The sequence below is a fragment of the Panthera tigris genome, chromosome C2 (genome assembly GCF_018350195.1).
Source record: "Panthera tigris isolate Pti1 chromosome C2, P.tigris_Pti1_mat1.1, whole genome shotgun sequence".
Lineage (NCBI taxonomy): Eukaryota > Metazoa > Chordata > Mammalia > Carnivora > Felidae > Panthera > Panthera tigris.
This window is the reverse complement of record NC_056668.1, coordinates 11,144,424-11,171,661: the sequence shown is the minus strand read 5'-3', so window position 1 is coordinate 11,171,661 and position 27,238 is coordinate 11,144,424. Positions and strand designations below refer to the sequence as shown.

Sequence of the window (27,238 nt, the reverse complement as noted above, 5' to 3'; positions counted from 1 at the left end):
TTACTTACCTCCGTTTCTCCTTACATGTATCCATTTACATGTGATCGTACATAAAGAGTTCAGTTGAATTTTTATCCTGTGTTGTTGTTGTCCATTCTGTAAACATTTGTCGTATGTACATATATACATCTCAGGTATTTTCTCTGCAGGCACAGATTTTTAAACATGGTTGATATGGAATGATCTTTTATTAATTGATACGGTTTATGTTTCTTCTATGAGTAAAGAAATGTTCTTGTCATTAAAGTTGGTATTGCCTAGTGATGACAAGGGCAGAAACTATTTCGACAGATGAATGTGAGTGCAGATCTTGATGTAAATACAAATAATAACTAACATGAGGCAAGTTATGCTACTTTTTGGATTCAGGTTTCTCATCTGTGAAACGGTCATTAATAACTGCTTGTCCCGTGATTGTTGTGAGGAGCACAGTCATGCACACAGCACTCTGGGTACAGTGTCTATATAAGGTGTTAGGACTTAGGTCAGTTAGTGTCATTTATCACTCACTTGTCTTTGACCGTCACCTCTTACAAGCAAACATAGGCGCTGCTGCTGTCTTATTTCATATTCTCATTTCTCTCAAGATTATTGGAGTTTGTTCCATATACGTGATGCGGTATCACCCACATAAACGTTGAGATTGGTGGTAATTTGAAAGTTGTCCCCATACCCAAAAAGGTTTTCATGCTCTTGAGACTTTTAAAACAACAACGACAACAACAGTACAAAACATTGTGAGCCAGACTTCTGTAGCGATAGAAGCAGGTTACAATGAGTATATCTTGGGGAATGTGTGTATATGGATAAAATGATAAATCTGGTAGTTTATGATTTTTCTTAGGTGAATAAGATTTTATCTGAAGAAATGGTTTACTTACATGGGAAACCGTCCTCCTAAACCAATTCCCTCCCCCATACTTCGCTAAAAGTGGAGCTGTTCCCATCGGTAGGGGGTTGCTCGAGTGGGGCTCAGATCCCTGCCCACTCTGCCTCTCCTTCCACCCCTGTGATGATACACTGGGACTAGAAATCCCTAGAATACACTTTAAATGCCATTTGAATTCAGAATTTCATGCATTTCTTAGGTACTTTTAAAAATTTGAATAGGTAAGGTTGTAGGTATAATAGAAATGTTTTGCGGAGAGATTTTAAGGGCAAACTCCTTACGTGTTTTAGGGACTGTTCTATCATATGATTACATGTAGAGTTATCTTTAGCTCCACTTGTAATTTGAAATTGGCTGGAATTCATATCAGTTGTATTAGGAACGCTTCTTTTGCTTTTCAAGTGTCACTGATAAACTGCTGCCAATACTCATTTCTACGTTTTTAGAAGAAGTGTGGGTTGAAGAAGGTCCTGTATGAGTACTCACATACTCTGTACCATGCACCATTAGTCTACTGGGCTAGTGGAGTTTGCTTTACTGAACCTTGAGTCAAGGTGACAAAAGTGAAAATGAGTTACGAAAAGTCCCTAAGAATTTTGTATAAATTTAGTTTGTGTGTGTTTTACTTGAAATGATGTAAATAGGAACTAATTATTCATGATATGGTTGAGAGCCTCCTTGAAATATTTGTGGGAGAACTGCATATTTAATATATTACTTTACCTAGTTCTTTTCTTTGTAAATAACTTTTGTGAAGAACCTAATATGCCTGTATTATAGTTGACAATTTAAAAGGAGTTGATATCATTTTTAGTCCACACAAGTTGTAGAAGGTAAAGAGACACTTACTGAGTGCCTGTTTGTTGTAGTGGGCAATATTCTGTTCTTTCTGTGTTAATTATTCCTTATCAAATCATTAGGAGCTAGTTGGTGATTTGATTTTACAGAGGAGACACTTGAGGCTGATAGAGATTACTTGCCTCCATCGTGCGTTTAGGAAGAAACAGCTTGGGCTCCAGCCCTTCAGTTTGTCTGCTTTCTTGATTACGCCGCTTATATACATGTAAGTTTTCAGAAGTGTCTGTGTTCTCTAACCCTGAATTTACTAGCTGTTACAGTGAGCATTTTTCCTTGGATCAGAATGTAAGCAAGACCCGGCAAGAGTACTATTAGTAGTGCTGGACTGGCCTGTTCAGGTGGTCCTTTGTGTGGTTTTTAAAGTGACTCCAAAGCTAAAATGATTGTTGTTTGGTCACTTTTAGTGTCACTGTATTCTACCCTTTGTTAGTCCCTTTGCTTCATTGAATTTGTTGTGATGTGGAGCCCTGATAGCTTTAGGAATTGTTTTTCTTGTTCTCTGTTGGTGACTTTATTTCTAGAGTGACTATATGTCCTGGATTTTATAGATTGTCCCAGAATAATTTCCTAGTTTGGAAGATAAATTATCTGGTCACCCTAGATACTAGGAAAGAGATGTTGGATTTGCTTATTATAATAATTATATTTTTATTCTATTACCTAATGGGAGGTTAATAGCTGATTTGATTTAATTTGGTGTTACCTGTTTTCCTCTTTTTAGTTCAAACACAGCAAATATTTAGGTATGCTTCTCTATTTAGATTAATTCTTCGGTTGTAATTTAATTCATCTAAACAGTACCAAAATGGTATTCTAATTTTGTGCAAAACTATCAACAAAACACTTTCTGAGAAAGAAGCTCTTTCCTCTGTGGGGGCTTCTGCTCTGTTTTACACTGACTCCCCTTGTGTTTTGAGATTTGGCTAAATTCATTATACTGCCCATCACCACTAGGGGACCACTTTATACATTCTACAAATAATACTCCTAGGATAGAAATACTTGTTTCCTTAAAAATTTACTACCAGGGAACCAACCCATATATTTATCATTCATGTACCTGTTTTATTACTTGTCTCACTTGATGGGATTTACCTGAACCAAGTAGCAGCTTTGTTCTAATAATATAAAAACATAAAAAGCTTCTTTTTGGCTGATGAAAAAATTTCTGCATGTATATTTTTTCTGAAAATAAAGGAATTCTGGTTAGTGTTCATTGTGTTTTTGTCATAGAAATATTTACTTCAAAGGAAAGAGAAAAATACGAAGAACTTATATTGTATATTCTATTTGGAACCATTTTTAAGGAAGGCACAGTTTATTTCCTAACAGAGTAAAGTTCAAGGCTGTGACCATCTGTATTCATGACTGGACTGTAAAATTTAGCTGCATTGCATTATAGTATTTTATATCGTTCTACAAACTAAGTTGACCTATTTTTGGTTTTGTTTGTTTTTCCTTTTCCAGTCTACTGGGTACTGGTCTCTGGATGTTTTTTGTTTAAATTGGAAAAATCTTAAGCCTGCCCACAGGCTGGTATGGTATCCGGTGAGATGGGGACTTGCTGGCAATGGCTTTTGAATGGTCTGAGGAGGCATAGGCAGACAGAGTTGAGCTAGTGTTTGGCCATTCTCTGCTACCTCTCCTGTGGGCAGAACATCTTTTCTCTAGCTTACTTGCTGTTGTAGAGAAGTTAGGGGTTAGACCAGGGTGAACATTTCCCCCTTCATCAGGGAGCAGAATGTGGTTCGGGTATCTGACTTGTATAGATTGTATTTGACAAGAAGAACAAGGATACTGCTATTAGCAGTGCTTACTAGTGATTTAGTGATTGTTCTGTTTCTGAGCACTTGGTTCTCTGAGCAAATAAGCTACTGGTGGGGGCTGCTACAGCACGTATTCTCCCCTCCCCTCCCAGCAAAAACCCCTGGATGTTTTGTTTGTCCCTTCTTGGGGGAAACACATGGTTGGTTGGTCGGCTACCGCCACGGAGAAGAGCAACACCTGAAAGGGCTGTTCTGATTTGTGAGTTAGGCTTTTCTGTGTAAGTTGAAACAGGCGGCTCGGTAGTTGAATGGTGGGGAGAGCTTTGTTGAAGGCAGGATTTCATAGCTACCAGCAACTATTTTCTTTGTAATTAAGGACCTGCCCCTTATACTGAAACCTTAAAGGTGCCCCCCGCCCTTTTAGAGAGAGAGCCTGCGTGAGCATGAGAGAGGGGTGGAGGGAGGTGGCGGGGTGGTGTGTGTGTGGAGAATCTTATTGACCTTGGGATCGTGACCTGAGCCAAAATCAAGAGTCAGACGCTTAACCGACTGAGCCACCGAGGTGCCCCTAAAGGTGCTCTTTTAAATAGTTAATGCTTATTAGTCATCTGATTATATTTTATAAAAAATTTAGGTCATTCTTCTTACATAATGTCCAAGGGTTCCTTTAGAAAGTTTTTGAGGTCACAGAACTAATGACCAGCTTCAAGATTTGGCAAGTATGAAGTGATACAAATCCCAACTGTTAGTGTATTTTATGCTTTTGTATGTGGGAGTTTTAGTCATTATTGACACTGGCTTTTAGGAGGAAGGATTTTAATCAGTTTTCTAAGTGTAATTATTATAGTGCTTCACGCTTAAAAAGGCATAAAGATGGGTTTAAGTAAGACATGTCTGTCTAGGCAGCATTATGAATAAGGCCTGATAACCTAACTTGGTAGAACATTTCTGTTTAGGCATTGTTTCCAGCTCCTTTCCTTGCCAGTGAGAGGTGTGTTTTTAAAAGTTTTTAAAGGGGCGCCTGGGTGGCTCAGTCGGTTAGGCGTCTGACTTCGGCTTGGGTCATGATCTCACGGTTCATGAGTTCAAGCCCCACGTTGGGCTCTGTGCTGACAGCTCAGACAGAGCCTGGAGCCTGCTTTGGATTCCGTGTCTCCCTCTCTCTCTGCTCCTCCCCCTGCCCATGCACGCGCATGCGCGCGCTCTCACAAAAATAAACAAACATTAAAAGGAAAAAAAAAGTTTTTAATACTGTGGTCTGTTTTGAACAGTTTTGGAAAGAAGTGGCTTTAGTATCATTAATAGGGTTTAAGTTTACTACTGATTTTTAAAGGAAGTTGCCTAGATTCATCAAAAAGCAACCTACTTTGTTGAGTATAGAAAAACATTTCACTTTGCGGTTGCTTTATCACAAAAGGAGAAATCACATTAGAAGTTGATGTGTGGAAGGCATTAGGTTGAATAACAAATTGTTCTTTATATTGATCTTTCAGCTACAGTTATAATTAACTTTGTAGATTTAGAATTTGTCTCTTTTTCCAGGAGAAAAATCGTCAGAGTCATGAACTTGATTTTAGGTGGATTTAAATGTCTGTTTTCCAGAGTGATTTTTTTCTTAATCCAGGATTGAAAAGTTATCTGATTGACTTAATTGAAGATAATTTATTATCTAATGGTTGATAAATGTTTGTTTTATTGAGGTTTGGAAGATATAATAATACTTTATTTTTTGGACTTTCAGAAATTTTTTCTTCCCCTCTCTACTCTCCTAGCTTTCTATACCCTTTAACGAGAAAGCATTATTAAAAGGAAAAAAAATACTCAACAAAATCATACCTTATGTCTGTGTGCCTTTTTCCTCTCAGATTCTCTTGGAAATAATGCCTGATGAAAAAGAAGGCAAGGAAATTACCTTTTTGAACATTTTTCAAAAATCTTCTGATGTCCTCCTTTTAGCTAGCAAAAATAGTAAAATTTTAGGGTTTTTAAGTTGTATGTTCCTAATTTTTTTGCGTGGAATGTTTTGTTTTCCTTTAGGGCAGGAATCCTTTCACAATTTCTACATTGCTGTATAACTACCACAGATAGACATTTGTGGGGATTTAGGAAAATTTTGTTATAATAAATTTGCATAGACTAAGTGATACTTAATTTGGGGGTAGATGATAACATCCAGTAAACTCTACCTGCCTGTTCCATCCTGGACCGTAACTGGCTATAAGAAGTGCATTGTTCAGGATGTAAAGCATTTGAAGATTTATTCTGGTGCCCTTATGAATAATTAGTGTTTTTCTCCCTTGCTCCTTTAAGGTGCTTTAATTAAGATCTTGGTGTCTCTTCCAGTCTGAGACGATCACAGTAAGACAAGAAAAGGCAATGTCATGGTAGGCAGTTCTTAGTTGCTAGAGGAGTTAGGCCACTTAGTTATCAGGTTGATGAATTTTTGTTCTTAGTTCAAAATGATAAATATTCTCATGACTTTTAAGTATCAGATGTGCTAGTATAGTTCTTTCCTCTGGAACTGAAGTATATTTTAAAAGTTTTTCTTTTTATAAAGAATGTCTTGTTGCGCCGTTTTGCTAGACTGAAAGTTTCCTCATCACTTGGTGAGACCCTCCTCTAATTCAATCTTTGTCTTTTGTCTTTGCTGCCTTGCAGGGTTGGTACAGTAGGCTTCACTAACTTAGCTGCAACTCAGAATTTCTCCTCCAGCACCTGAGTAAATGCTGATGGTCTTGTGGAGAGTGGATTAAGAGTACGAGCTAAGTTCTCAATCCCAATTAAGAAGCGGAGGAAAATTTAAACTGTCTCCTTCAAAGTTTATCACAACCACCACCATCAAGACAGCAAACCAAAGGACAAAGACTTTGACCTGCTGTGTTGCTCTGTGTAGTCCAGTTCACGTATGGTTTACAGACTTGGCTGGGGTTACTAATGAGTAAATAAAAAGTTGGACACTTCCTGTCGTTGGACACTTATTCACAAAGTTACCAAAATGAGGGCTGTACTGGAGACAGCAGACATTGCCATAGTGGCCCTGTATTTTATCCTGGTCATGTGCATTGGTTTTTTTGCCATGTGGAAATCTAATAGAAGCACCGTGAGTGGATACTTCCTGGCGGGGCGCTCTATGACCTGGGTAGCAATTGGTGCCTCTCTGTTTGTGAGCAATATTGGGAGTGAGCACTTCATTGGGCTGGCAGGATCTGGAGCTGCAAGTGGATTTGCAGTGGGCGCATGGGAATTCAATGCCTTACTGCTTTTGCAACTTCTGGGATGGGTTTTCATCCCGATTTACATCCGGTCAGGGGTATACACCATGCCTGAATACTTGTCCAAGCGATTTGGTGGCCATAGGATTCAGGTCTATTTCGCAGCCTTGTCTCTGATTCTTTATATCTTCACCAAGCTCTCAGTGGATCTGTATTCGGGTGCCCTCTTTATCCAGGAGTCTTTGGGTTGGAACCTCTATGTGTCTGTCATCCTGCTCATTGGCATGACTGCTTTGCTGACTGTCACCGGAGGCCTTGTTGCAGTGATCTACACAGACACTCTACAGGCTCTGCTTATGATCGTTGGGGCACTCACACTTATGATTATTAGCATGATGGAGATTGGCGGGTTTGAGGAAGTTAAGAGAAGGTACATGTTGGCCTCGCCCAATGTTACTTCCATCTTGTTGACATACAACCTTTCCAACACAAATTCTTGTAATGTCCACCCTAAGAAAGATGCGCTGAAAATGTTACGGAATCCGACAGATGAAGATGTTCCTTGGCCTGGATTCGTTCTTGGGCAGACCCCAGCTTCAGTATGGTACTGGTGTGCTGACCAAGTCATCGTGCAGAGAGTCTTAGCAGCTAAAAACATTGCTCATGCCAAAGGCTCTACTCTTATGGCTGGCTTTTTGAAGCTTCTGCCAATGTTTATCATAGTTGTCCCAGGAATGATTTCCAGGATACTGTTTGCTGATGATATAGCTTGCATCAACCCAGAGCACTGCATGCAAGTATGTGGAAGCAGAGCTGGGTGCTCTAATATTGCTTACCCACGCCTGGTGATGAAGCTGGTTCCTGTGGGCCTCCGGGGCTTAATGATGGCAGTGATGATTGCGGCTTTGATGAGCGACTTGGACTCTATCTTTAACAGTGCCAGTACCATATTCACCCTCGATGTGTATAAACTCATCCGCAGGAGCGCAAGCTCCCGAGAACTAATGATTGTGGGGAGGATATTTGTGGCTTTTATGGTGGTGATCAGCATTGCATGGGTGCCAATCATCGTGGAGATGCAAGGAGGCCAGATGTACCTTTACATTCAGGAGGTAGCAGATTACCTGACACCCCCAGTTGCGGCCCTATTCCTTCTGGCAATTTTCTGGAAGCGCTGCAATGAACAAGGGGCTTTCTATGGTGGAATGGCTGGCTTTGTTCTTGGAGCAGTCCGTTTGACACTGGCCTTTGCGTACCGTGCCCCAGAATGTGACCAACCTGATAACAGGCCAGGCTTCATCAAAGACATCCATTACATGTATGTGGCCACAGCATTGTTTTGGGTCACAGGACTTATTACTGTCATTGTTAGCCTTCTCACACCACCTCCCACAAAGGAACAGATTCGTACCACCACCTTTTGGTCTAAGAAGAGCTTGGTGGTGAAGGAGAGCTGCTCCCCGAAAGATGAACCATACAAAATGCAAGAGAAGAGCATTCTGAGATGCAATGAGAATAGTGAGGCCATCAACCACATCATTCCCAATGGGAAATCTGAAGATAGCATCAAGGGCCTTCAGCCTGAAGATGTTAATCTTTTGGTGACCTGCAGAGAAGAAGGCAATCCAGTGGCTTCATTAGGTCATTCAGAGGCAGAAACACCAGTAGATGCTTATTCCAATGGGCAAGCAGCTCTCATGGGTGAGAAAGAGAGAAAGAAAGAAACAGAGGATGGAGGCCGGTACTGGAAGTTCATAGATTGGTTCTGTGGCTTTAAAAGTAAGAGCCTCAGCAAGAGGAGTCTCAGAGACCTGATGGAGGAGGAGGCTGTTTGTTTACAAATGTTGGAAGAGCCTCCACAAGTTAAACTAATACTAAATATTGGACTTTTTGCTGTGTGTTCACTTGGAATTTTCATGTTTGTTTATTTTTCCTTATGAACTTTTAAGGATATGATGAGACACTAACTTAAGAAAATACTGGTCTTCGGAAAGAAAAAAAAAGAAAACATGTAACTGTTGCATCTCTCAGGCATTGTTTACGCTGTAGGTTTTAGCCAAATTTTACTTAGCAGAAAATCATCTATTTGCAAGACTTTATTTTCCCAGAGATGGATGAAAGCAAATTTTCAACCTAAATGAAGTAAAACTTGTTTAACAGACTGAATTGTGCAAATGTGGTTTAAAATTTTCCATACCAAAGTAAGGAGAGAGACCAATTATTCTCATAGAACATGTAGAGCAGGATATATGCTAAGATATTACAAATAAGGTATACTGTCTGCACTGCCAAATCTTGGTAGGCCTTCTTAGCCTGAAGTAGAAGACTTGCTCATTTCAAAGTTTTTTCTGTCTTTGTAATCCCTACTACCATTTAAAACTGAATTTGTAGACATTGTATAATCAGTTGTGTACTGAAAACCTAACTCATGTTCTTGTGGGGTACTTGTGTCGGGACAAGTTAGTTCTTTTGCCAGGCTCATTTTGCTAGCATGAGCCTATGGATTCTGAATGCCAAAAGAAAGGAAGAAGAATGTTTTCCTGTAGCTGTTCTTGTACCACCAATATATGGAATGTTGAGCAAAAGTTGTTCCAGTTCCTTTTTTTTTTTTCTTTTTTTCCTGCTTTGACTGAAGTTTAAGTGAACCATACTCAAATGACCATCAAGTCTATCTTGATACATTTATGTCATGACTGTATTGTCAGATGATTAGGGGAGAAAATGAAGTAAACATTGCTGATGATCCCCAGATTTATTGACCAAGTTCAGGTTGTTTATACAGTTTGGGAATTAGCAGTCCTCAAGCAGTGTTTGGTCAGCTTATGCTAAACAGGTGACTACTCGTACTCCACTAATTCTCTAGCTTTGTTCTTTGTTCTTGTCATTTGGTAACATTTTTTATTAGCCACATATCTTTCCAAGTGGATTCAGTCAGAAGATATGTCCAGAAATTTGAAAAAAAAAAAATTGTCACTGCCTTTTTGCTGGGTTGCCCCATGATATATTGAAGTTGAGCTTTTGGAGGGAAAATTTAATTCTGAGATCATATTGTGTCCTTGAGAAGTTCCCCCCGCCCCCCGATTTACTTTTTTTCGAAAGACTTGCCATCTGTACACAGCCTCTACATTTTTGTTTAAAAAGTTATATTGACCTAGAGCATGAGGAGGTTTCAGTGCAAACTGGGCATCAGTAACAGAAAAGTCAGAGTGCATGCTTTGCCATTGGTAGATCGTCAGTATTGTCTTTCTGTAGAACAGATAGCATGTTAAAGAGGTGTCAAGAATGAGAACTTCTGGGCTTAATAGTATGTCTTGTGGAGGGTATTGTAGGACTTGTGTAAATTATAGGACCCTCGATCTTCACATGGCATGGCACTCCGTTGTAACCTTCATGGATGGGAATCTTTTTCACAGTCTGATTCCCCTTCGTGAGGGCAGGGTACAAAAGATGTTGGAGGAAAGCTCTATAGATCATGTAGTTATGTGTCTGTGTGCTCAACATGGTCCTTTTTCCTTTGTGACATATGAAGGAAACTAATTGTGTATCTACTTTCTTTGACTTTCCTGTAATCTCTGATACTTTTTAAATTGCATGATTTTATTAAGCTTGTATTCTTTAGGGAAAAGTATTACTTTTTTAGATACTTTTGTAGATTTTGAATCAAAACTCAGTCCTAATAACTTTCAATTTTTTGTATTCTGTAAACTAGTTTCATTATGATGGACTTGATTAGTCCAAAGTTGATTTTAGAAATTATCAGGTAGCATAATGTCTTCCCATCTCCAGGAGGCTTTCTGATGGACTGAGTCTGTAGATGAAAAAGTAATTTATGTATGAATAGCATGATTTCTGAGAGCTTAGAGTGCCTTGTAGAATTTTTTTTCCCAATTTCATTCTTAAGATTTAGAAGTTGGGGGCCAAATAAATAGGGACCATCCTTTTCTTGTATGGAGGAGGCTGTGGCTGTGACATATCTAAGGTTACAAAAAGTCTGTTGGGGAGAACAGAGAACCATGTATCCAAAGCTGGACTCATGGTTAGTCCTTTTCTCAAAGGAACTATTTTCCTTTGAGACAACCTTTTTGGTATTTGGGGAAATAATAGGACCTTAGATTTTTCAAATTGGCTTTTAAGTCATAGGGATTAAAATTTTCTTTGAACACATTGCTGTGTAACTCTCCACAAAGAGGATTGACACATTGGCTGGGCAGCCTTCTTAATCCTTCTTTTTACGGCATAAATTAATAGGTGGTGTTTATGTAGGTTTTTTTTCCCCTTTGTTTAATGTCGAGTCCTAATAGTTTGGAGTATTAGGATCCCCCTACTTTCTCTTTGCTGCTGTCTTAGTACGATACGTGAAATACATCATCTTGTGTCTATTTGTGTGTATATAGCAGTAGGTCAAGTTTAGAGTACTAATGTCTGTAAATAAGGAATGACTATTAGCATATCCATTAGGATGTTTATTCTTGTCAGTATAAACATCACTGTGTTGAGACTGAAGTCCCTGAAGCTTGCCCTTCATACTGCTTTCCAGTAATAGATAATGTGCTTGAATAAGTATGTGGATTGCCGATTGCAACTTCATTCAGGGGACCATTGTTCAGTCTAGATTTCATTAGAATGATTGTTCATGGAATGATACATGGTCTGTTTTAAGCTAGCAAAATGTTCATACTTTACACTAAATGGGTCCTAAATGATGACATTTGCTCTGTAGACATATGTATATATTTTTATATTGGCTCAAGCTAAGGTTCAGAATTGAGTAAGAGTGATATTGACTAGAATAGTTACCTAAGAGTCCAAATGAAAAGTGAGAACACTGGTCTTCAAAAAGTAGAGACAAATACTGTCTTATCTGTTCTTTATGGTATCCCCAGTTCTTAGATTTTTGTCCTTCCACACAATCTCAGTCTTAAGATCTGATGAGAAGAGCTTATTACTCGGGCATGCAGAATAATTATTGGCTCCAAAAATACTATATCCTTTTGCCCCGAGATAGTATGTGGCTTTAGAAATAGCTGAGCCGAGCTTTTTCTGCAGCCATTCTTTTCCTGGTGAGGTTATCACTCATATCTTTAGGTTAGAGAAGCATCAAGCAATAGTGGTGGTACTGTGTCCTTTAGCCTAAATTCAGCAGATCTGCTCTCCCAAGGCTTCCATTTCCCTTGCCTCAAAGGATCCATTGTCTTTTTGTACAAAGAGGCTGGCCAGGGTCATAGTTCTTAGCATGTCAAGTAATTAGCAGAGACCTATCATATGTGAAACTTCACATTTTAAGAATTGATTGGGAGGTTGTCACTCAGTTCTCTAACCTGAGGCTAATTGGGAGTGGGGGACTGAAGTCTCGTCCAGGGCGCTTAGAGTCTATAAGTGTCTCCGTTTCTCAGTCCGCTGTTTTCTTCCCTATACTTACAGGGTGAGTGGATCTTCTCCTCTGTCTTCGAATATCATTTAGTGTAGCCTGTGGGCTATTCTCATTCTTTACCGTCCTGAAGACTGGCCATATTATTAGACCCGTCAGTGTTCCCACTTGGCAGTATTTGGCTTACTTACTTTGCTTATACTTTTTACTCTGCTGTGTCATTTTCATCTGAGGTATGATGGCTGGAAAGGACCATGTGGGTATGGAGTAGTTACACCTTACCATTCCCCAGGTTTAGATTGAGAGATATATGTAGACCATTCCTGTTACATTTTGTGACCACGGAGACATGCCAGGACAATTGTTCTAAGAAGTCCGAAAAACTATAAATGAGATGCTGAGAAGAAATACCTGGGTGATAAAAACACAAACTTAACAAATTAGGTAACAGACAAACATTAGGTTAAAATGTGCAGACGTAGAATTCTATTCAGTGAATTCCAGAACTTGAAGCATCTTGGCTATCAGCTTATTTAAGCCTTTCCTCATATAGATGCGTATATCAACGAATAAGATCCAGCCTGTTAAAAACCCTGGTTTGATGTTAAATATTGTGAAGTAGGAGTTTTTAAGCCTAATTGAGGTTAAATGACTGATATTTGATAGTGACACTTTAGTAGAAAAAAATGCTTTTAGGCTTGTATTCATAAGATTTCTCATTAGCAAAATGTTACATTGCATAAGTCATTCTGATGTTAGCTTGAACAGACTTTACAAATAGGGTATACTCCTATTTGTGTGTATACTCACCTACCATTCAGAGAGACTGGTCTTTCCCTTTGTCTTCCCTCACATTGCTTTGATTTTTCACCTATTCTTTCTTTTAACATTTCTCAGATTCCTGTTTTGATCTTTTATCAGCTTAATTCACTTTCAGGTTTATTGCTGTGATGTGCAAAAGTGCTGCTTTGCCCCAGTTTTGAATACTTGGATCCAAATAATGATTCATTAAGTATAGTCGTGTTTAAATATACGAAATTTCTATAAGCTTAAACTGTTAATTCTCCAGAATGATCTTCTCAGGCTAATGTTCACTAGTGTTCACTAATAAATGCCCTAATAATCCATCAGTATTTTATTCTGAAAACTCTTTTCTTCAAAAATTAGGGAGACAACAATAGTTAAACTTCATACCGATCCCTTTGAAATGGTGGTATCACAATGCAGAGAGGAATGGAGTTTGTTTTGATGCCAAAAAGCCTTGTTCTTTCAGTACTTTAAAGGTGCAAAGTTGGAACTAGTCAGTTGGCATATAGAGAAACCCTTTTGTACTAGTAAGGTGTGAAGCTGGATTATATAAGAAGTAATCTTTTGATTACTACATTCGGTTAGCTTATTAACTCAGGGCGGCAAACCCCTTTTCCTCCGTTAAGGTCACTTCTCTTCATTTGGTATCCTTTTTCTCAGACTCTCCCCTCTGTTGGAAGACTTGGTATTCAGCTACTCTGACTCCTAGAATTGGATTTAGCTAAGGTTCAAACTATATAATAGGCTTTGCCAGTGCTGAGTCCCACACCATCAGTCACATAGTCATATAAATGTTTTTATTTAAACTTCTCTCTCCAATGCCGGGAATAAGGCTTTCAACTACTGATTCACCTTTAAAGGAATGTTATGAGAATGGATATAATTTATGTTTCTGTTTCCATCTCAAATCCTTTAGAAAAGATAGGACTTTGGCTTTGTTTCTCTGGTAACTAACAGCCTTAACCATTGATATATTGCCTTTTATTCAGAAATAGATGAGAAAGATTTGATGTATTTGTATCGTTACTCATTTCATGTACTTTACTTTTAAGGGGAGGACCATAATTGGAAGCTGTTGGTTTAAACCAAATAACCTTACTTTATGTAATAATTTTTCAGTGTGGTTTGGTTACCTGGATTCATACTATGTGTGAAGAGAGGGATGCTAGAACAAATAAGCAAATGAAGAGCAAGTCAAGACAAAAAGCACAGCGGTCTCAGATTTTTCTTAGTGTAGGAGCAATGGCTTTACTCGCAGAAAAGCACTAGATCATAATTGTTGCCCATGATCCTAAAGCCCCTCCAATCCTTTCCTACCCCTACCCCCAGTTAAAAATAGTTTGCAGTCCGTGAACTCTATCAATAGGGGAAATACATATTTCAGTGATTTCCGTAACAGCACAAGTTGACAGTAGATAACCACAACCTTATTGGAGACTTCTATTTATCTTGGTAAATTCACCTTGTACCCCAGTGCTGCTGGAGGAAGGAGTGTTTACTTTGTTTATCGCCTTTGGACAAACTAGTCTGGATAATTTTTCAGTATTTAATTGTAGCCTAGACTTCTGTAAGTGGAATTTTCCTTAATAACTCGCTTTTTGGTAATAATAGTTGGAAACTGAAATTAAGCTTATTGCTATTATTGAAATCCCAAATTGGCAAAGGCCAGTATATAGGGTATTTCATAATATAATCAGCTTCTGAAATTTCTGTTTTGATTAGTGCCTTCTGGTTGCCAATATTGACTCTGCTAGTTTACACATTTCCCTTTCTTGATAGAATATATTTATTTGTTACAATTCCTCTTTTTAAATTTTGTTATAACTAGTCAAGGAAATACACAAAATGCATTTATATTTACATACTTTATATGCAGCGTTTGTTTAGGTTCAAGGAAACCAAGTAGCTCTAATTCCTGTTGCAGTTTAAATGTTATTTATTCATCTATATTTGTTTTGTATCCTTCATTAAAACTATAAAGTTACTTATTCTGTGAGTATATTTTAACTATTGTGTTTCCAGTGTAGGTTTAATAGGCATATCTGAGAACATACATGTGGCAACAGTTTCACATTCCATGTTAGATAAAGAGCTTAAGGTAAAGGTCCGTAGAAAGCACAAATCCTGTTCACGCAGGTGTGTATCTCCACACGTAGAAAGCACAAGACTCACAGTGTTTCTCAGTGTCCCGCAAGTGCCAGTCATAAAGCCCACCAGGCGTCTGTCTTGGGAGTTATGGAGGACCACCGTTTTGAAAGCCCTAGACAATGAGGTGATCTAAATTGTGGTCCTAAATGAGAAGTGATTCAAATGTAATAATCTGAATAAGTTGGTACTGCTGTGGTGGAGGGAGAGAAGACCAGTGTCAAGAATGTTGCAATTATACTTGGGGTTACAAGTGAAAATGGGGTTTATGGGTTCTTTCCTATAATCTGGAACTAACTGGGACAGACTTTTAAGCTTTTGGTGGGTGGGACAGTTTGGTAAACTTCTGCTTTAAGTTGTAGACCCATTTGAGTTGGTTTTTGATCTTAAGTCTTGAGGAAGTTTTACCTGCCATCGGTAGGTTCCTGAAAACATGGAGAAATTTCACATTTTGACAGGGCAAATACTTGTCTTTCATCTTTGTGTAGGTTTGTAAGAGGTAAACTTAGCTTTATTTTTTCGTGTGCTTTACTGCACTCATTTTAATAGAGCAGAATTTGGTCCAAGTATTCTGAGCATCAAACTAAGTCTGAGACAGCTCTGCCAAATGAGCTACTTTGCTTTTCACAGTGGTTGTAAGAGTCTAAAGGCTTCTTTTACCTGTACCATTCCCCCCGCTTCATGACCAGATGAGGTGAAATCTGTGGGTGCAGCAGAAGAAAATGTGTTTTTCTTGCACTCGGTTTTGCCCTTGTTTTCTTTACCTGCATAGTCCCAGTCTATCAAGAATGCATAAATAATCTCTGTCTTGAATTTTGCCCATATGTCAAAAGCTGTAACTCTCAGAATGGGAGACAAGTGACTACCTTTGTTCCCACTCTCCTCTATTTTGTGTATTTATCTTCTTAGGGAAAGACTTGGTCAACTCGGATAATACATGGAATGAAGATTAAAGCTGGTGTAGACTGGTATCACATGTTTTAGAGGGGTTAACCAGAGCGCCTGAAGGGAGAGATTCATTCCCCCTCCAGCAAAAAGCAGTCAGGTGTGTTCCCTCAGTATTAGAATGTAAAACCTCAGGCTCGGGGTGGGGGTGTGTGTGGTGAGGGCAGAGGGGTGCCAGAAATACAGGAAAAAAAAGAGGTTTGAGCAGTATCTTTGGCTTAGCGATGTGTGATAAGGCAAAACAGTTATAATCTGTTAATCCTATATAGTATGCGTCTGTACCTTTAAATGTATTTAAATTTAAAATCATTTGCAAGAACTTCATGCTTTTGAAGATTCCTTTGGCAGAATTTCTTTCGTTTAAAATTCCACGGAAAGTTGCTTTAATTATTCGTCTAGGTGAAAGTAGTCCTAGCAGTGTAAATATGTATAATTAGAATTTTCTAATTTCACTTTGAGATCTCTAACTTTTGAGTGGCAAAAACAGATCAACAAGCCTTTTGCTCATGGACTTTTCTGTGGCGTTGTTAAAATGCAAAAGCTTTATTTTTGTTAATAATGACATGTTACGTTAGTGTCAGATGATGATACGGCATCTGTTCCCTGCCTTTCCCCACCAGTACTGCTTTGGTTTATAGATTGCCAGCAGAGTTGAGAAATAGAGCAGGGATCTACCCATTCTTGGCTTGGACATCCCATTTTCTGTTGCCCAGACCTGTGTCGGCAATCATGTATGAACTATGTTATGCTTCTCAGTACTTATTATTTTTTTTTTTGATAAGGTGGATATCAAAAATAGTTGCTGTGCAAAAGTTAGTAGTCTTCTTCAAGAAGAAAACCGATTCCTTTTCTAATATCCTGTGAAATTGCTTCATTCATTTCTTTATTTTTAAGCCAAATGTCAGCAGAGTACTGCTGCTTTTATCTAGTACTTTTGATATGTAAGTATTGCGTTTTAAAAAGATGTCTACATTGAAAGCTGTTTTTCCCAGTGTCCTCCCTATTATACTCTGTTCATATTTTCTGTAAGAGACCAGTCTGTGCACTGGGGGTGTGTATTGTGTAAATGTACCATTTCGTCAGTTATGCATTGTAGACCAAATGTGATTATAAATGAAGCTGTTGAGTTGTTGGTGAGTTTTTTGAATTGTAAACTGATTTCCAGTGACCGTTTGTTGTCCACAGGTTTTTTTGTTTGTTTTGTTTTGTTTTGTCTTCAGGTTTGATCGGGGTCCATCTTCACATTGTACAATGTTTTAGTTGCAAGCAGAAAGTAGAATTTGGTATAAACCAGGTTATTTCTGTATTGAAAGGAATACCATTGAAATTGTAGATTTAGGATTGTTAACCATACATGACAAGTCTAACTTGACTATTATTCTAACCTACTGTATACAATCTGATTTTTAAAATTGTAGACATGTATGATCTTGGTTTAATGTGTTTTTAAAAGTGTTATTGTTGAAAAAATGGAAAAACAATGAAGCAAATCTGCTAAAGAGCTGTCAGTTTTCATTACTGACTCTGTAAAATACACTGTTCTTTGTGTACTGTGTGTTATTTTGCCAGCTGCTGCATTAGCCTTCAAAAGTATTTGGAAACTTCAGATGAACTACATTTCTTGAAAAGTATATTCCTTTCTGTGGTATCTTGTCCTGTAACTGAAGTATAGTAATTATTTTATGGAAATGTTATTAGCACTTCTGTACCAACTTTGAATAAAATGAAAAATTTACATTTCTGTGACTGAGTATTTTCAGTATGAACACGTATCTGCCCTCAAAACTTGATGAGATTCTGTGTCTAGAGTTGAAGAGGTTGTACCTCAGTGCCTTTTCTCTTGGCTCACCACAGGTTTTCCCTACCAGTTAATGCTGTTCTTTACCATTGTAAACCAGGGCTTACGGGTGTTGATCCGGAATTGAGTGACATGGCAATCACCGAGTAAATAAAAATTCTCTTAGTTTATCACTTCTGTTTCGAAATAACTTCAGATCACAGGAAAGTTGTGAGAACAGTATGAAGAACTCCGGAATCATTTTCATCCAGATTCACCAGTAGGACACATTTTTGCCACGTTTGCTTTGTCATTCTTTTATCATACACACTTTTCTGAACCATTTGAGTGTTAAGTTGCAGACATCATTCCCCTCTACTCCTTCGGTAGTTGTAGTATATTTAAGACAAGGACAGTCCTCTAATCGGAATGTAATTATCAATATCTGCAACATGACAGTGATGCAGTATTTTAATCTGACGTCTTTATTCAAATGTTGCTGTTCCAGTAATGTCCTTTTGTAGCATTTTTTAAGTTGAGAAGCCAGTCCGTTGTATTTAGCTTTTATGTCTCTCTCCTTTAATTAGCAATTCCTCAGTTTTTCTTTGTCTTCCATGGTATTGATAGTTTTGAAATTTAGAGGCCATTTTGTGAATGCCCCTCATTTCCTCGTGGTTAGATTCACACTATACATGTTTGGCAGGAGTATGACATAAGTGAAGCAATGATAATGTCCTCAAAGCTTCATGTTGGGAGGTACGTGATGTTGTTCCCTTAATGTTGACATTAACTTTGATACTTGGTTAAGACGGTGTCTGTCAGGTTTCTCCACTGTCAAGTTACTGTTTTTCCTTTAGCCAATAAATAATCTGTGGGAAAATAATAAGAGATTACGTAAATAACTTACTCCTCATCAGGCTTGAACCCCTGAATTCAGTGTCCATAGGTAATTTTTGCCTGAGCAAAGTTACTACAACGATGATGCAAAACTGATTTTTTTGTGTGTGAAGTTTTGTTGTTGTTTGCTACACTCAAATGGAAAGCTTCCTCCTCTTCCCATTTATTTGTATGAACTCATTTAGTGGGTTATACTCCATTACTGTCATCATTTTGCTCAAATGTTTCCAGATTTAGCCATTGATACTCTCCTCAGACTAGTTTCTGTGTCCTTGATGCCCATTTGTATCATTTTTTCAGTGCTTCCTGATTTCCCAACACAGCAAGGGGTTGCAGGCTTATCTTGTACTTTCCTTTCCCCATTGGGACCAGGCATTTAGTTAGGGAATGGAATTTAGAAATCAAGGTCTGGGTGTGCCCATTCTTTACAGGGGTGAACATGGCCCTTCTTCTGGGCCCTTTTCAGTATACAGAAGTAGGGTATTCATATACATCTGAGGCCTCCTAATTCTACACCAGTGCTAGAAGGTTCTTTTAGCTTTCCCCATTACTCCCTTTTCCAGCTGCAAGAAATCAGATAATATTGACACATTAACTCATTTTTCAATCTTACAACTCTTTAGAATTAAAGTTTTTGCAGGTGTATAGATGTTTTTAAGAGTTTTGCTGAATATGGAATTGTAGATTGGGAAGTATTTTTCTTCAGTTTTTGTAAGCATAAGACTTTTTTTTCCCCCCTAGCTTCTAGTCTCAGTGTTCTGAAATTTCATTATTACATGCCTTGAAAGTTTTTCTTCCATTGTACTGGCCCTCAGTGGGCTCTTTTCAGTTTGGCAACCGAGTGTCTTTTATTTCTAGGATGATTACTCTCTGTTTTCTCCTTTTTGGAAAAAAGGAGTTTTTTGAACTTGGAATTTTGTTCAACTCTTTGGATCATGTGGACTGGTCCAGTTTCATACAGTCTCTTGTTTTTTAATTTTCTTAATTGTCTTTGTCTTTTTGCTCTTTCTAAGGGTGTTTCTAACTTTATCTTCTAACCCTTCTGTTGAAAAAATTTCTCAGGTATTTACTTTATCAGTGCTGCTTTGTTCCCCGAATCTTCCTTTTTTCTAGTCTCTTGTTTCATGGTTGCCGTATCTTTTCATCTCTGAAGATAGTGTTTTCTCTTCCTGCAGTGTTTGTTTACTTCAGTTTTTTCTGTGTCGAGCTCTCCTGTTAAAGGCTTTTCTCAAATGTATGCGGTCTTTGGTTTAACTGAATGGACTACTGAATGCGTGGGTGGAGCTTGTCTGCTTCATTGTCTGGCCTTCATGGCCTGGCTGTTTGTTGCATGACTCCTGTGGTATCTTTTGAACAGGTCAGATTGCCCAAAGAATAGTCTTAAGAGTTTTTGACTGAAGGATGAAAGGCCTTGGGCCATCATTCTGGGAGCTAAGTGGGGAAAGAGCCCAGGGGTCTCATCATTCAGTATGCATTTTTTTCCTCAGTCTCTTTTTGGTGTGGTGCCCCCACTTAGAGCTGTGCGAGTGTCTCCTGGTCCAGAGGTTTCTCTCTGTTTTGTCCACTCCAGAGAATAAACCTCCAGACATGCATCTAAGGATCCAGTTTCTCCTTACGCTTTTGACAGACTTTATTTTAGCCTCTTACTTCACCCCCACTTTCACAGGCATACCCCGTGTTGCCAATTCTTGGATCTTTGGAGGATTCTCCATTAAGTACGGTTGATTCTTGGTTTTCCCCATTGCTGCTTTCTTTCATATATTTTCTTTCTTCTCCAGATTGAATTGCTGTGTTCCCGTCTTGTCTTCCTCATTCTTTCAGAGTTGTACCTTAAAACACACACACACACACACACACACGCACACACACACACACACACACACACACACACTAAAAAGCTCTTTACTGTAGTTCTAGTAGGTTTTTCAGAAGGAGTATAATTAGATGCTTGTGTTGCAACTTCCAACTTACTGGGAAGTTTTGGTATCTGCTCTTTGCTTAGTATTTGAAAGTTGACATTTCTGAGTCTATAGCCCATTTCAGTCCTTCCCAAAAAGAACATGTTGACAACCAGAAGCACAGTTGGAGTTTTAAAATTCTGTTGGTCTCTGAAAGCGCAGAGCTAATGATCGTTCACATTTCAAAAGGGGCCTTAGGAATTGTGTGTTTGATTCTTCTGTACAATGCACGAAGCCCACCTACGAAAACATTTTTTGTGTGTGGAGTTTAACATACATACTCCGTCCCATGAAAATGAACTGGTATACAGCACAGTGAGTATGGTTGCTACTTGTTATTTGTGGCAGTTACTTTCTGTAAAGTGGCCTCTAACGCTGAATTCGTGAATACAAGTCATTGCCCCTTGAGGAGATGCAGGGTTGGGTTCCTGTGAGCCTCTGGCTGGTCACATTTTAATTAACTGACCGAGACATAACCTCATTTTTATGTGTGTTTCTGATGAAGTCTGATGAAGACATTATATTTAATATGTTTGATTCATAATCATTGAGCTCAAAGCCAACAGCATCCTAACCCATGCCACGAATGAAGCTTTACCTAATGCATTTTTCCTGTAAGGCACATCACATCCTTCTTACACCAAGGAACATTTAGGACAGCATGTCACTACACTCAGGGGACCATTTTAAACAGCATTGACAAAAAGCACAAGAATGCAGGAAAACATGGCACTACGTGGGCCGCAGAAAAGACACCTGCTTATTACCATGGGAGACCTGAAACAAGAAGGCAGAGCCTCGGTTGTTGGGCCTCAGCCGGGAATGTGCATGTCGGGTGGCACATTTTCCGCCGGTGTCCACATGCGTGTGTCTGCAGATGACTGCAGAAGTTGGTGGGAGTGTCCACCTGGGCGGCACAAATAAGTTTTCGCTAGTAGACGAATTGGCATGTATGGATTCCGCACGTAATGAGGATCCACTGTACCTGCGAAGCAAACACCCGTGTAACCACCGCCCGCAAGAACTAGAACTTTGTCAGCCGCTCTCCCAGAAGGTGCACTTCAGTTACGGGAAGTTCTGATTTTAAAGGGGTTTCTTACCTCCAGTCTGCCTCTTTCATTTGATAGCTCAAGTTCTGCCTCTGAAGTGTTACCTTTTTTCCCTTTGAGTATTTGAAGACAAATACTCAAGATAAGGGTACTCTTAAGTCTCAAAATCCAGCTTTATCTTTTTCATTCTCTTGGGTGTGCAAGAGACCCTTTACCTGTCTTTTTTTTTTTTTTCTAGACAACTTTGAGGCACTTTGACGTCCCTTTTTATATGTTTAAATCAGCAAATACAGTCTCCAGGGTACACACTACTGACGTTAGACTGTAGGGGTGGGAAGTAAACACAACAGTGAAGACTACCATTCCCTTGGTTTCACTGTCCTTCCGGTTGTAATAGGAAATTTCATTGTCACACCCTCTGGAAGACACTGTACAATGCTGTTGTCTCTACTTGGTATGTAGAGACAGCACGACCTGCTGACTCGGTTTCCAGAAGTTGTCCTAGCTTTTCAGAGTCCTGAAGTTGGATGCGTAATATTTCCTGTACACTCTAGGAGTAGAATGTCCATGATTCTTGATTATGTCCCAAGAATCCTTGGAAGTTTGGAAGCACCTTTATGAGTCTGGCTGTGTCTTTGTTTTGTATCAGTCTCTCTCACCTGTTTATTCCTTCTTCCTTGACTGCGCATCTGTTTTTGACTAACAGGATGTGCTTTAGCTTTATTATGCATATCTGTCTTTTGAAAACAAATGGTGCTGTTTTCCTCTTTGCAGTTGAATATCTTATTTCTCCTTGAATTTTCTGACTTGGCTTAGCATTTTCTTTCTCTTCAGTGAATTCAAGTGCAGTTAGCAACTTCCATCCCTTCATTTTTCCATTTATTCTTTGACTTATGCATTCATCAAATACTTAGCAAACACATTCGGTGTGCCAGTTGCGTTGCATCTCCAGCATGTAGTAAAGATGAATAGATGCAACCTTGAAGAAGCTTAGTTAAGGAAGGGGATGGTACTCGACATAATTGTACTTGCAAGATGTGTGTGGAATGGGAGCGGTCCGTGTAGGATCGCAGAGGAGAAGCACACTTCTAGGAAGTAACTGAATCTGGAAGGATGTTTTTATTTCTTTAATTCCACTGTGCCTTTATACCCTGCTCCTCCTGCTCTTCAGAGTAGTGCAATCCCTCAAATGCCTTCCTCTCACCTCCTAAGTTAAGCACCCCTGCAGTGGCCTGGTTGGTGGACACAGTTGGTCTGTAGGGTAGTGCAGATCTGACTCTTGCCAAGGCCCAAGTTTCTCCATCAGGGCATATTTAAAAAAAATACTTCTCTTAACCCAGTCAACGAACACATTTTTTGCTAAACTCATACACTGATGTTTAGAAGATTCACAGGATATAAAATAGGATTCTTTCTTTAATAACCCTGTTGTCTCTAGTCACTAAATCTTTTGCGGGTTCTTACCTCCCTTGGTCTCCCTGTCATTCCAGTGCTGCCCTCCTACTCCCTGCAGAGGCCGAACTGTAAGATGAAGGCAGGGAACTGAATTGTGCGTGAAGGAGAGCAGTCCACAAGACAGGTAGCTCAGTGATGTATACCTGATTCCTGCTCTCACTATCCGTTTCATGAGCTTTGGCATTTCATTTACTTGCTGCCATAGTAACCAGGATTCCTGCCAGTCGTCTTCCTCTTTCCCATCTTTTATTCATCTGTACAGGCATCTGGAGTGGGGATGGGGAAGACAGAAGTGGAAATCTCCCAGTAAAAGGGTGTGGATTTCAGAATGTCCTCAGAATAGCAAAGATGGACATCTTCGTTTTGGCATTGTTTCCAGCTGTTGAAGTACTATTAACCACAAGTAGTCACCTATTGGGGTTGTTATTTCTCTATTTCATGTCAGGGAGAGCTCTGTTATTGTGAAAAAAGAAGTGGAGCTTTTATGTTTATTAAATTAGAGTTGTAGGAGATCATTGTTGAAAGTCCTTTATAAACTACAGTTCGGCCAGAACCACTCATTTTTTGGCTGATGAGAAGCCAGCCAACTTCATACTAGAATGTGGTTCTCAGCTTTGTCTGTACCTGGAGAGTTTCAAAAATGCTAGTGCCCAGGATTCTTAAATTCCTAGGCCAATTGAATCAAAATATCTGAGGTGAGACATAAGCATCTCATTTTTTACAGTTCCTAGGTTAGGGGTGCCTGGATGGCTCAGTTGATTGAGCATCTGACTCTTGATTTTGGCTCAGGTCATGATCCCAGGGTCATGGGATTGAGCCCCGCATCGGGCTCTGTGCTGGGTGTGGAGCCTGCTTGAGATAATTCTCTTCCTCTGCCCCTCTCCCTCTGTCGCTCATTCTCTCTCTCACACACACACACACACACAAAAGTTCCTCAGATGATTCCACTGTGCTCTAGAGGATGCCTTGGTGATTCTGCCCTTTTCTTTTGGTGTACCCAAATCATGAGAGGAACTGTTGGTTGTATGCAATTGAACCTCCAAATTTGGCCTGAAATGGCATCTATCTGATTGATATTCTTTGACTTGAGACCTGGGAAACAAGTGGATTAATTAAGGAACAAAACTGCATTATAGTCGAACTACACAGATTTACTGTTAACCTGGGCCCGTAAGTAACTGACAAGTCATAAATTCATACAGAGTTGGATCTCATGTAATCATGACTTTCTTGTTCTGTGAGGTCTTGAAATTCATTCATTTATAATCTTTTGACACCAGAGCTGGTATTGGTGACTCACTGTGGGCTAGCTGCAGGGTCCCTTAGTAAGTCCAGTTTATGATTTAGAGGCAGTCTTGCCAACCTTGTAGCTGAAGTTACTGGTCATCCTACTAACTACCTTTACATTTGCAAACTCAGCCATGCTATGAAGTGTGACTGCTTTATTATTTTCAGTTTGTTATTGGCACACATTAATCTGTGCTGGACTCAGCAGTTATTGGACTCTTGCTCCTCTGATTTTTTTTTTCTTCCATTCTTCCCTGGGTTCTTTTTATTTTTATCACATGCCCCAAAGAATAAATTTTTATGTTTGATTTCCCAGGTCTCAAGAATCTCAGTCCTGGTGCATGGCCATAGAATATGGTCAAGTTCCTCTTTTCTCATCACCTTGATTATTATTTTTTCTTCTTCTTCTTCTTCTTCTTCTTCTTCTTCTTCTTCTTCTTCTTCTTCTTCTTCTTTTTTAATGTTTATTTTGAGAGAGAGCGAGAGCATGTATGCACATGGTGGGAAGGACAGAGAGAGAGAGAGAGAGAGAGAGAGAGAGAGAGAGAATCCTAAGTAGGCTCCACACTGTTAACGCAGAGCCTTACTTGGGTCTTAATCCCATGAACCATGAGATCATGACATGAGTCGAAACTAAGAGTAGGATGCTTAACCCACCACTCATTACCTTGATATCATTGACCATTGTGTTCTCAGGGCCAGACTTGGTCTTGTCCTGTCACATGTCCTTAGTCGGCTCTGATTTTAGGACCAGTGATCTCTAGGCTCCTGACTTCTAGATTTCTGGTTTTTCTCTGATTGTCAAGAATCCGAGCAGCCAATGTAAACATAGCTCATGATATTAGAAGTACAGCTTGCAAGGCTCTCTCAGTAACCACTGAAAGCTTATCTATCAATACCTCTCTGATTCGTATTAAAAATGTATATGGATGTGGAGTCTGTGAATGAGTTCTAAATGTTTGAGGCTTAGGTTTAGGACTTCAGTACAAAATTTGCAAATTATGGCATCCATAGTAAGATAGCAAGCAAGTCTCTGGCATAGACTTAGGGGAAGAAATCCTCTTTAAATCAAAACAAAACTGAATTTTCCCCAAAAGCAGTTTGTTTCTAAAACAACTTTTTATTGCTCACTGTAAAAAGTCAGGTAATAAAGCAACATGAAAAGAAAACACAACAGAATATTCCTGTCATCTTACTACCTAGGGAAAAGTAGTAACATTTTGTTGTATATTCATCCAGACTTTTTTCCAATGTATGTGTACATAAGTACTTTTTTCTTTTAGAAAGAAATATGGATTGACCCTACCGGCTGATTTTTAGTTTCGTTAAAATATTTTTGCGTCTTACGTAAGGATCAACGTCCTTTTTTTAAATGGCTGTGTTACTATTCAGTGAAAATAATTTATTGAACCAGTGGTCTGTGATGGACAACTCCATTTCTATTTATGCACCATCCTAATAACTTTATGGTGAAGTTTTTCCGAGCTAAGTCCTTGTGCACGCGTATGGCAGTTTTCTCAGAGTAAATTCTTAGAAGTGGCTGTAGTATTGAAGGTATACACATTTGAGACTAATCTAGATTGCCATTTGCCCTCCAGAAAGTTTACATTTTTACCAGCAGTATAAGTGAGTGTTTGAACAGAACTCTTAATGTGCTAAGCAAAAAATTGCTCAGAATGGACAAAGGTGATGGCTTCTGCGTGTGCCAAACACAGTGCCCATGTTGATTCTATCCAAAAATAAATGCCATCTGACTCTCTCTGTCCTTCTTTCCTGCTGTTAGTCCAGACCTGCTCTGAAAGCACCCTAACGGACCCTCTCTCCACCTCTAGGAGAGGCGTTCAGCTGTCCTGGACCGGTTGCAGAGCTGTCTCTAACCCAGCAGTCAGAAGTAGCAGCTCCTTTGGAGTTCTTGTCACATTGATGCTTTTTGATTCAGTCTTGTTTAGGTTTAACTTCTGTTTTAATTAGTTTACTTACATGTGTCTGTCTTCATGTCTGTATCACAAACTTTGAAAGGGCTGGGACTTCGTGTTTCCCATCCTTGTGGCTACCCTTTTGGAGGTGGATTTCACAGTAAGCAACCCAGAAATACTTGGCTTGAAGAGGCCTTTGAGAGGAATGTTTCCAGATTAATACTAGGTGGAGCCTTAAGAAATGGTCACTATCTGACTATACTTAATCTCCCCCAGTGGTGATCTCAACCTGTATTTCTGAACTCACAGAATTTGGTATGCTTGTTCAGTTTTCTTTCCTTTTCCAGATGTCAGGAATATGCTTCCTCTTTTATAACTGATTTGTGTCATTAAAATTATTTTAAAGTTGTTCCCCAATAAAGATTTCTAGGTGGTCTCCTCTTACAACTGTTTCTCGTAAAGATGATCGTGTAAATTAAATCTCGTATTCATGGGTTCTTTTCACTTGTTATACATTTTAGCAGCTCTTCGGGCTCGTAACTTTGTTAAATGATCACTTGATATGTCTGAACTGTGAATGTACAGTTTTTAACCTAAAATTGTTTTTAATATTTGAGGTACTTTTCTTTTTGCAGAGCACCTGATAGTTGCTTACAAAAAGGGTTTCACTGAATTCTAATCATTTGTTATTTTCCTAGTACACTTTATAGATGCTGGTTCTCTTACTGTCTCCTGTCCTTTCCCCCACTTTCGAAAACCTGTTAAGTCTTTCTTCAGTAGCTCGTCCATATTTGTTACAAATGGTCTTTTAAATAAGATTCATAGGCAAAGTAGTAGAGCAGTGCAGTTCTACTTATAGAAGCATTTTCTGTCTTTGACCTTTGAAAAGCCTTTGAAAGTTACTATGCT

General features: G+C 39.0%; 2 protein-coding genes across 3 annotated transcripts in view; both read left to right on the top strand.

Moving 5' to 3' along the window:
• Positions 1 to 17,727, top strand: part of SLC5A3 (solute carrier family 5 member 3) — a 34,344-nt gene extending 16,617 nt beyond the window's left edge. Inside the window, exon 2 of the mRNA XM_042956805.1 lies at positions 6,172 to 17,727. Coding sequence (XP_042812739.1) covers positions 6,509 to 8,665 — 2,157 coding nt within the window. The 5' untranslated portion in view covers positions 6,172 to 6,508 and the 3' untranslated portion in view covers positions 8,666 to 17,727. The remainder of the gene's footprint in view (positions 1 to 6,171) is intronic.
• Positions 1 to 27,238, top strand: part of MRPS6 (mitochondrial ribosomal protein S6) — a 67,122-nt gene that overhangs the window by 17,151 nt on the left and 22,733 nt on the right. The gene's annotated exons all lie outside the window — the stretch shown is intronic.